The sequence below is a fragment of the Saccostrea cucullata genome, unplaced genomic scaffold (genome assembly GCF_032062105.1).
Source record: "Saccostrea cucullata isolate Sc308-1 unplaced genomic scaffold, CSIRO_AGI_Scuc_v1 ctg4988, whole genome shotgun sequence".
Taxonomy (NCBI): domain Eukaryota; kingdom Metazoa; phylum Mollusca; class Bivalvia; order Ostreida; family Ostreidae; genus Saccostrea; species Saccostrea cuccullata.
The window spans coordinates 41986-54109 of NW_026937299.1; the positions used below are offsets into that span (position 1 = coordinate 41986).

A 12124-nucleotide genomic window follows, 5' to 3' on the forward strand; every position below is an offset into this window, starting at 1 on the left:
CCAATCTGTAGTCACAGCACAAGAGCACTTTGCATCCACCATCTGTAGTCACAGCACAAGAATAATCTGTAGTCACAACACAAGAGCACTTTACACCCATCAATCTGTAGTCACAGCACAAGAGCACTTTACATCCACCAATCTGTAGATAAAGCATAAGGGCACTTTACATCCACCAATCTGTAGTCACAGCACAAGAGCACTTTACATCCACCAATCTGTAGTCACAGCACAAGAGCACTTTACATCCACCAATCTGTAGTCACAGCACAAGAGCACTTTACATCCACCAATCTGTAGTCACAGCACAAGAGCACTTTACATCCACCAATCTGTAGTCACAGCACAAGAGCACTTTACATCCACCAATCTGTAGTCACAGCACAGGAGCACTTTACATCCACCAATCTGTAGTCACAGCACAAGAGCACATTTTACATCCACCAATCTGTAGCCACAGCACATGAACACTTTACATTTATTAAGAACTTTAAATTAATCTCTGTGTTTCTTTTTTCCATTGTTTTTTTTATGACAGAGTCTACATTTCTGAAGGAGGCAAAAGGGATTATATCAAAATTATCAGGTGTTTTACAAACAGACGTACCAGCAATACAGGAACTTCACAGGGTTGTGAGTGACATCACCCCCATAGAATGAAATGTCCCTCAACACCCTGACCGTCTGTAGAATAATACACCCATCTCTTCAGATCTTACATGACCCTCCACCCACCCATACACAAACTATAGTGGGTTAGAGGGTGTGTGTGAAGGAGACCATTCCAATGAGGTGTCTGAAACTAATTTGTTATCTATTTTTTTTTTTTTTTTTTTGGTGACTTCTACAAAACAGAACCTTTTGTGATTTAAATCACTTCAGGTCATGTATGAAAACAATAACATTTAATTAATATATAATAGTTTGTTAAGTTTGATAGAATGTTACGTTGAATAATTACGTTTTACTAAATGCATGAGGTGCCATAAATTATTTATATGCTAGGCAATAGTATTGCGTACTTATGAATTTAATTAATGGAATGACTCACTTTACTAAAAAAAAAATAACTGTTATATTACAAAAATGAACTGGATTTGTCAAATCTAGATACTGACTTTTTATAATTACTCCATTTGTAGCATGCTTATTTAAGGTGTTATGAGGAACTTGGTGCTATATAGATTCTACCACTGGCTGAACGTCAGCTTTTGTTCACTTTGGAATCACTGTGTTAGAGATGGTTATGCTTACAATGATTATATTGTGACTAGATAATAACTGTTCCATGTCTGTTGGTATTTACGCAAGTGTTAATTTGATATTGAAAGTTTTTTGACAAATAATTTTAATTTGGTCAAGCAAATTTTAATCTGTTTTTTTTTCATCATAATTATATGGTATATACTTGCAATTAATTTCTGTAAAAATATACTGTGTATATTTAATACAAGTTTTTTGAAAAAAAAATGGATATACATGACTATACAACATGCTGTATTAATATTGATCTTCAGTATGCTTTGATTTGTCAGATTTGTTATGAAATCCATAAGGGATAATTCAAACTTGTTCATTGACAACACTGACAATCCATTTAATTAACATAAATCCTAAACACCCCCTAATCTTACCTCAAAAACAAATGAACTTTTAGCATGATCTTACCTAATTGAACATATAACAATCCACCCCCAAAGAACTTAGATACATATCCACCCACAAAGAACTTAGATCCATATCCACCCACAAAGAACTTAGATCCATATCCACCCACAAAGAACTTAGATCCATATCCACCCACAAAGAACTTAGATCCATATCCACCCACAAAGAACTTAGATCCATATCCACCCACAAAGAACTTAGATCCATATCCACCCACAAAGAACTTAGATCCATATCCATATCCACCCACAAAGAACTTACATCAATATCCACATATCCACACAAAGAACTTAGATCCATATCCACCCACAAAGAACTTAGATCCATATCCATCCACTAAGAACTTACATCCATATCCACCCACTAAGAACTTGCATCCATATCCAATCCCAAAGAACTTGCATCCATATCCACCATCAAAGAACTTGGACACATATCCACCCACAAAGAACTTGTGTCCATTCTATCAAACTGAACATATCAGAAGCTACCTTATAATACAGAACTTGAATCACAGTCAACCCTTCACAAAACGCTTAGGATCAGTATAACCCTAAAAGAATATAGCTGAAGATCCACCCACAAAGAACTTGGATCGCTATCATTCCATGCCCAACATTTGATCTTGCTAAAAAAAAAAAACATGAATTATTATCAAACTGCTTATTAAACACTTTACCTTCATGTGATATATTGTTACGATTTTTAAAAATTGTTTTATTAATAATATTAATAGTACTACGTATTAAGTTTGCTGTTAATTATAAGCTGTGTAAAATCAAGCAAAAAACCTCACATTCCTTAGATTATGTGATTTTACATGAAGTTGTCTTATCATGCTAATTAGCCATAATTTATTTGTGTTGATGATTCTGTTTTAATATTTTAGTGTAGAAATTTTTTAAATGTTTAACATTTTTTTATGTATTGAAAATTTATATAGGTAGTGCAAAAAATTTTCATATTTTAAGTTCATTCAATTTTTTTTTTTTGTTTTGTATATATACATAGAAATGATCATGTGGGAGATATTGTTCATATAAAACAGAGTGCAATATTAACTATAATTTTTATTGATAGCTTTATGAACTGCAAATTCAACATGTATAAAAGGTTTATTTTTTGTTTATATGAAGTACATGTCATGATTGTATAAATTGTTCTTGATTGAAAGTTTATTTATGTTTTCATTGATATATGTATAATTATAAAAATATTTTAAATTTGCTTAACAACTTTAAATTTTTTTACATTAAAAGTTTTATTTTTTTATAACAGGAAATCCAGTTAATAAATAAAATTTAACATCAAAACTGATTGTGCTTGCTGTTTGCAATATAGCTCAGCTTGGTCCATTTTATGAGAATAGGTAGATAAATCCAGCTGTACAAGGATTTGCGGGTGCCCTATAGTAGTCACTCTGTCTTATTCTTCCAACCACAAATTTTAAGGGTGTTTTTTTTTCTAATATAACCTTTTTAGATTACCTGAGCTGAAAGCTGAAAGCTCAAATGAGCTTTTCTGATCACACGTCCCTCTGTCCTTCCCTTTGGCCCAGTTGGTTTTCGGCACTTTTGTTTCTAATCGCTTGCAGATGTTGAGCTGATTTTAGGTAGGTGAGTGTACAGGTGAAGTTTGAATTTCATCTTGCATCATTCATTTGACTTTTGACAGAATTATGGCATTTTTAATTTTTTACAATAATTATTGGGATTACAATTGGGTATGATCGGGTTCGTGATACACTAATGTAATATTCCAAAGGAGCTGCTGCCTATCTCACAGAGAGAAGGGAATCCGGTAGGGGGCGTGTATTGCTTATACAATACGCTGTACTCTCAGAAACCTTGTTAATGATATATGATTGATTTTTTAATAGACTTAAAATAAAATAAAAGATTTAATGAACATTCACTTATATCCAAGAATATTTCAAATATGGTGATGCTTTAAATTAAAAAAACTTAATAGCAATGGAAAATATCTACCCCCCCCCCCCCCACACACACACACACTTATAAGTCCCCTACCGGTGAAACCGGAGGAGACTATAGGCTTGCTCTGAGTCTGTACGTCCGTCTGTCTTACTTGGTTTTCCGTACATTTTTTAAACCCTGGTTGCAGATACATGTATAGAGCTGATTTTAGGTAGGTGAAGTGAGTGCATTTTGAGATACAAATCGATTTTGAATGTCGTTTCAATGATTTTTGACAGAATTATGACATTTTTATTTTTTCATAATGGTTTCAGATGTGGTTCGTGCTGCGCTAAATTCCCAAAGTCAACATATTAAATATGAAGCGAGAAAGACACGCATAAAAATGAGTTGAAATTTTCTCTTTATGTGGATTATTTTTAGGTTAAAAACATGCACACGATAACCTCAAAATTTTAACACCAAGCAGTTTTACATGTACCTCAATTATAAATTATATTTACTGACAAGGTCATTGTATCGACCGTGGAACTTACGAAATGAGACTTTAAATGAGACTGCTGATATTCTTGTTTCATCAAACTGCTTGATAATAATTTACCTCGTCTTAGAAATTGTTCATACATACAGCATAGAATCAACTGAGATATATACACTCCGTATGCAGGTGATGAAGGTATATTGCTGCATAAGTAATGAAAAAATTATAAAACCCCAAATAACCGTTCAAAAAAAAAAAATACCCCACTATACATCTCTCTAGCAACTGAGTGGGCGTGTGAAACCACTGAGTGAGCATATCGAACCACTTTGTTGGCATATCGAACCACTTTGTTGGCATATCGGACCACTTACTGGTGTGTCTAACCAGTGAGAAGTTGTGTTTAACCACTGAGTTGGCGTGTGTGACCACTGAGTGGGTATGTCTCACCACTGATGGGCATGGCTAACGGTAACCACTGAATGGGTGTGTTTAACCACAGTTGGTATGTGTAACTAATGAGTGGGTGTGTCTTACCACAGTTGGTATGTGTAACCACTGAGTGGGTGTGTCTTACCACAGTTGGTATGTGTAACCACTGAGTGGGTGTGTCGGTGAAACCACAAGAGTGTGTGTAACCATGGGTGTGTCTAACCACTGAGTGGGCTGTTTAACCATTGAATGGGTGTGTTAACCACAGGTGTGTGTAACTAATGAGTGAGTGTGTTTAACCACAGTTGTGTGTGTAACTAATGATTTAAAAGTGGGTGTGTCTAACCACAGATTGTATGTGTAACTAAAAGGGTGTGTCTAACCACTGAGTGGGCATGTAACCATTGAGAAGATGTGTTTAACCAGTTAGAGGACTTCTGTAACCATTGAGTGGGTGTGTCTAACCACTGAGTGGACGTATCTTACTATTGAAAGGGCGTGTTTAACTACTAATCGGGCTCGTGTAACCACCGACCAGGCGTGTGTAACCAGTAATTGGGTGTGGCTATATGGTGTGTCTTACTACTAAGTGGGCTTGTCTAACTACTGAGTGGGCGTGTCTTACCCCTGAGTAGGCGTGTCAAACCAATGAGTAGGCATGTCCAACTACTGGGAGAGCGTGTGTAACCATTGAGAGGGGGTGTCTATCCACTGAACGGCAATGTCTGAGGCCAAGGGCCTTAGGATGCATGGAATAAAACCCAGGGTATATCCTCGTACATCCTTGATTGAACCTGGATGACCCCTATTATTCAAAGTGGGGGTATTAAAATGTAGCCTTCTCTGAAAAAGATCAAGACATTTTGATTTATCTCAGGTTTATTTACATTTTATGTACAACATTTTGTCAAATGCTGCCTTGTGGAGGTTACTTTTCATAGATCAACAAATGTTTATGACTGGAATTATAATCTGTCAAGTTATAGTCTACTTTATTTTCTATTTTTAAGTGACATATCTTGAACAAACTGAGTTATCTAAATCAACATAATTTTTGCATCATCATACAATCAAAGTTTTTATCATAATTATTGCAAAAACAATTCTAGAAATTGAGCAAACTTTACAATGAGAAAGATTTTTCTAAGTTGTAAGAACTTGTTACCATTCCCTTTGTATGAATTATACAATAAAATATGTTCAAAACAAACAAAACAGACAGAGACTGATGAAGAATGAAATTTAAACACAAAATTCATTCCCTTTTGTGCTTTAAAAGCATTTAATTTACAATGTTTGTAATTTTTGTAATTTAAGAGAAAAAGAAATTAAAACAAAAATCTTATAATAATGTAAATCCTTTAACATGAAATTCAAGTTGACACAAAGAAACTGACTTTGATTTTAAAAAATGCCCCATCCTCCCTCCTCCCCCTCAAAAAAAAAAGAAACCCCAAGAAAACAAACATATAACTGTTTTCCTGTTACCAAAACAACTGACACAGTTTATTTTTTTCTTTACAACAACTAAGAAGAATGGGTGGACTTAACACCCTATTTTGGATCTTTTTGCGACTCCTTCTCCAAGCTGTAAATGAAGTGAATCCAAAATATATTACAAGCAATGGAAAGAGCTATTTATACAAAATCAATGCCCTGCTGCCATGTATCAAAATTGAAGCAACGGTACATAAGTGTCGTCTTCCGGAATTTGGGATGTACCGGGAGTGGGTTTTAGGTCACATAATCAATATTTATAGAAGGCAGGGCTATCGATCCGCGTCATTCTCTCTCTACTCTCTCTCTCTCTCTCTCTCTCTCTCTCTCTCTCTCTCTCTCTCTCTCTCTCTCTCTCTCTCTCTCCAAAAATTCGAATACGTGTTAAGCATTTTACAGCGATGTCAAAATGAAATTATTTAAAAAGTTTGGTGACACAAAATTAAAACAAAATGTAATTTGCTTCTAAAAGCGGCAACCAAACACGCTCAAAGATATGATTTACAACGAGGTCAGGCAGAAGAATACAATGTCACGAGTACACTCGCAGGTGGACATCACGTAATATTTTGTAATATTTAACAGGTAAATCGCAGTCATAACAACAATGGAAGCGAGAAGTTTGTTTTCAACATGTTTTTTTTTGTTAAATTAAGTATGAGAGCACATTTGTCGGCACTTCTTTTAATATAACATTATTTTGTCCAATATACAACTACAGTTTTCTTAAGAACAGCCGACAAACATGCGCTGACTATGTATTCGGACGATGAAAAATGCGTGACCCTGATTATCTATTGATATTCAAGAAATCTTCAGGCACCATGCCTTCGATATTTACTAGTATTAAGTTTACCCAGAAAAGAACGTTTTATATTCCCATCTGTACCATGAATACACGGTTGAGATTTTGGGGGCTTATATGATGGAAAAAAATAAATATTTTATGAAACTTAAATCTACGGCAATTTTTCTGGCCAGTTAAGTCCACCCATTCGTTCATAAATTTTTAAATACAAGAAATAGTTTTGTGTTAGAAGAATCCTACCTTAAAAACTGTTTTCTACTTAAAATACCTACAAATGGAAGCCCAATTTTTTCATCATTACATGAAATATAAACAAATCGATTCATATTACATCTATTCAAATTCTTTTGATATAGCCGCCTGTCCGGTTAGAGCATCTCCTCTTGATTCGGGAAGTAAGGAGTTAATCCTTATCTCATGGGTTCGAATCCCACTGTGGGACTTAAAGGGTTCGAATCCCACTGTGGGACTTAAAGGGTTCGAATCCCACTGTGGGACTTAAAGGGTTCGAATCCCAGTGTGGGACTTAAAGGGACATGGACACAGTTTCAACTGAGTTTTTAAAACCAATTTCAATGCTTGCAATTCCTAAATAATGCATCATCTAATGATCAGCAAAAATTTTAACATCATTTATTGATTAACAAACGAGATACAGAACTTAAAGTTCTACAGAATGTAAACAAGGTTCGTGCCTTGTTTTTGTTTACATGTAGAAAATATATTGATAACAAAATGAAATTCAGCAAATCACTAGAAACTTTATAATAGTATTTACAATTAATGTTTTTTGTCCGAGATAAAATTACCAAATGTAAATGCTTTATTTCTCCACACACGCAGTTCCATATAACACGTAAAAACATCTATATAAACAAAAATTGAATCAAACTGTTTAAATAACTGTCAGAGGTTTCAATTTCATGAAATGATCAATGATTCTTTGATTTTTAAAAACAAAAATTTGAAGTTTCTGAAAAAAATTTTTATGATCATTGGAAAGAAAAATTTCGTTAAATATTTTAGCACAACAAATTTTGTCTATGCCCCTTTAAAGATTTCTGTTCACAGAATAATCATAAAAATAATTTTTTGAGCAACATTTTTTACAAAAATTTATTTTATATATAAAAATTTGCTTTACATAATGCATTTTACTGAATATGAAAAATCAAAAGGACTCCTTTTTAAAGTAAAAATTCAATGAATCCTACGTTTACATACGCACAAAAATTGTAAAATGCACTAATCTAGAAAAAATAAAAAATGGAAATCTTTGGTATCAAAGTTCATTATGGTTTTGGAGTTATTTTCCTGTTAGTGACCAAAAAAAAAATCTTTCCTAATATAGTAAAACATCACCATATATGTATATTTGAGTAATTATTTACATACTGAACTGGACAAATAGAAAGTGAAAACTAGAAACGCACACTATTTTATCAATATTTATAAACACACAATGAGATATTGTATTATTGAAACCCACAAATTAGTGTGCCGAAATTTCATCCATCAAAACAGACTCGGTTGATTAGCCTGAAAGTATAAATAACCTAAACGTTTCTCGTCATATCCATCGGTACCTGTTGTTTAGCAAATTATGTAACATTTGTCTGTTGTCCTTTTATTTAAATAAATTGTGTGTGTGTGTGGTCACCGTGATCATGCCATGTGTTCTTTGGGGTGCTAGGCCAAATGAGGTTCATGAACAAATTCTATACTAAAATTTTTAATTTTTCTCTATATACGTCACAAGACACATGGTGTGGAGGACCCTTAAACATACATATATTAGTATACTATGTAAACAAAACATGACACGAACTCTGTTGACATAACCAAGGTTTGGAGCTATAAATCTGTCTTGTATCTCAACAAATGAAGTTCAAATTTTTTATGATCATTAGAAAGACATAGTTAAATATTTTTTAGCTAATTTAAAACTGTGTCTATGCCCCTTTAAAGACAGGTCATACAGATGAGATCAGTCCTTTAGATGAAATGTATTTAAACCGAATGTATGTGTTATATAAGCTAGAACGAAAAATATTTCACTGCTCAATATGCCTACATATACATTTATAGACATACATAAATAAATGCAATTACTAAATATGTCAAAATTTGTCTAGTTTATAATTAATAAATAAATAATAACCTGTGATTTAAGAATACTTGGTGGATATGTATGGACAGCTACAGTATACTGGCATTGTTATTCCCGTTAGTCACAAAAAAAATAGAAAAATATTCAGTATATTGATTTGATTGTTGATTCACATACAGATGGATCAACAAAGTGACCCTGTCCTTATTCGCCGTCGTTAAAGTGAGCATGTCAGCATTTTAAGCCCCAAGGCTCTCAGTAGAGGGCCAAACAGACATGTAATTATATGCGTGTATATTTGTAAAACATTCTGTCACTTAATTGGAGCATGTTGGATAAAAAGTACAAAATACATAAGTAAAATAAACATATAACATGCAACAAAGTAGGATCACAAATATGTATACTAATAAGAATATAAAATACGTGTATATTCAAACAAACAAGTAACATTTTGTAATATTTTGATCTCACTGTATATTAAGTTTACAATACAAAAGAAAAATGAAATGAACATATCAACACAAGCAACAAAAGTCGATCGCAAATCTGTGTTTTAAAAATATGCAATCGTGAATGAACATATTCCCTTCTTGTCCGACACTTCCATAAAAATTTGAACTTTTGCAGCTACTCTAAAATAGGTACAAGCAGTATAGCATACACATTCACTCTAAAATAGGTACAAGCAGTATAGGATTCACATTCACTCTAAAATAGGTACAAGCAGTATAGGATTCACATTCACTCTAAAATAGGTACAAGCAGTATAGGATACACATTCACTCTAAAATAGGTACAAGCAGTATAGGAAACACATTCACTCATTATAAATAGGTAAAGAATCAGTATAGAGTGATACACATTCACTCTAAAATTCAAGCATTAGGATACACAACTCTAAAATAGGTAAAAGTCCCAAAGAAATTTTCACTGAAATATGTACAAGCATTTAGGAACATTCACTGTTTTATAAAAATAAGCAAGTGGATTTCAATGATAAAAAATTATATACATCACTTTTCTAAAATAGGTACGTCCTTGCCAACAAAAATTATAACAACATGCAATCACTCTAAAATAGGTAACAAATAATATCTAGGATACTACATTCACTTAAAATAGACACAAGCAAATTTGATATACACATTCATCTAAGTAGTTTACAATGTTCTAAAGAAAGTTTACGGTAAAAAAGTTTGGATACACTATATTTTGAAAAATAGTGAAATAGGACAAGCAGTATAGGATACACATTATTTTAAAATAGGTCAACAGTATAGGATACACATTCACTATTAAAATAGGTACACATGAAGTATAGGCTTAATACACATGACTAAAAAATTATAGATGTACATAAAAACAGTATAGGATACACATTCACTCTAAGGAATAGAACAAAGCAGTATAGGATATACAATTTTCTTAAAATAGGTACTGTTGTTCAGTATAGGATACACATTTAATAAAATAGGTACAAGCAGTATAGGATTCTTTTTACAAAAAACTCAAAAGGTTTAGGTACAAGCAGTATAGGAGTCAAATCCACTACATTAAAATAGGTCCAAGCAGTATAGCATACACAACTCTAAAAAGGTTTACAATTAGTATAAAAAGAAAGATACACATTCACTCTAAAATAGGTACCAGCAGATCTTATACCTTTTACACATTCAAACTCTGAAAAATACCTTTAGAAAGAAAAAAACAAGTCCAGAAATAGGATACACATTCACTCTAAAATAGGTCATACAAAAAGTGTAGGATACACATACACTCAAAAATAAAATAAAAACTTTAACGGACACACATTCAAAAGAGATCTAAGTAAAATCAGGTACAAGCAGTATAGGATACACATTCACTCTAAAATAGGTACACACAGTATAGCATACACATTCACATAAAATGAACTCTCCAGCACTCTCCATTCTTATAAGATTAAGTAAAACATGCAATTCTTTAATATTCTACACAATAACCTACAAGCTCCTAATCTGTAGCTCCTTCATTACGATTGATTATTGTTTTTATTTTTTTAACATTTGATTTGATTGTCTTTAAACCTTCTTGAATTTTAACAATTCTATAACATTTTACTTTCACGTAAATTGATTGATTTTGATTAAATTAAAATTTGATTTTAATCAAATGCTATACATTTGTTAAAAGCACTATTATCCGATTAATGATGAAGCCATTATCTCCAACGTAGCAACGGTAACATTGCTTGACTACGGGTGATATTCCATAAAGATAATGACTGAACAGAATTCATATACACAAGGTTCACTGTTATTGAAATTTGTCTGAGAGTTGGACGCCGAGCTCATGTTTCGTTAAAACTGTTAAATAGATCTGTTCTTTATTTTGGTAAGCCTTCTTCCATATTTTCTGAATTTTGCATAGCTTCCATTTCATTTCTTTAATATCTAGTAATAGCTGGATAAAAGCACATAAAATGTTTAAGCTTTTCACATATGTTCAATGATTTGAGCACCATGTTCCCTGTTTATTGTAATTCCGTAGCACTTCCAGATCCAGAATAAATTTAAACAACAATTTTATAAATAGGAGCCATCCCTCTCGTCATTTAAAGTCAGAAGGGAATCAAATCCTGTTTACTCCCAAAAAATATACGTTATCGAGGGATTCTGAAGGCTGTCTATAAATGAGAAACTCTATAAACAGAAAACTTATCCAAAGGGAATACAAAACATATATTAACAATGATAGGAGGGTTATGAATCAAATAATTATATGGGTGCATTTTTGAAGAAAAAAAAACAAACAAACTACACCTAATGCTCGCCCCCAATCTTTGCTGATTCTTATTTTTTTTTTTCATAAAAGAAATGATGATATACATATTTCTTCACAATTGACAAAGGCTGGTTTTCAATTGTTTAAAGTTGAAGTCACTCTACATATGCTTGACGCATAAAAAGTTTAATTTGCGCAGCGCCGCCTGTCAAAATCAATTTAGCTTTACATTTTTCACATGTACCTTAACTTCTTGCATATCTGACACTAAGTTTTGCATATTTGACATGACTTTCATAAAAAAATATCATGTTGTTTCCTGTTAAAGTTTTCTATGATCGATGAAATACCATCTTCATCTTTTATAGTCAGTTTATATAAGCTATTAAGGTTATCCAAGCTTTTTCCCAGTGAAGGTTTCCAAT

The 12124-nt window shown here is 32.7% G+C and overlaps 2 protein-coding genes across 2 annotated transcripts in view; both read left to right on the forward strand.

Annotated features, from left to right (window-relative positions):
- LOC134247780 (uncharacterized) overlaps positions 1–2928 on the forward strand; it is a 36005-nt gene extending 33077 nt beyond the window's left edge. The window contains exon 13 of the mRNA XM_062730169.1: positions 539–2928. Coding sequence (XP_062586153.1) covers positions 539–660 — 122 coding nt within the window. The 3' untranslated portion in view covers positions 661–2928. The remainder of the gene's footprint in view (positions 1–538) is intronic.
- On the forward strand, positions 662–2219 carry LOC134247781 (adhesive plaque matrix protein-like). The gene is made up of 2 exons (XM_062730170.1): positions 662–751; positions 1701–2219. Exons 1-2 carry the CDS (start codon positions 662–664, stop codon positions 2217–2219), a joined length of 609 nt encoding a protein of 202 aa, XP_062586154.1.
- Positions 2929–12124: the final 9196 nt, after the last annotated feature.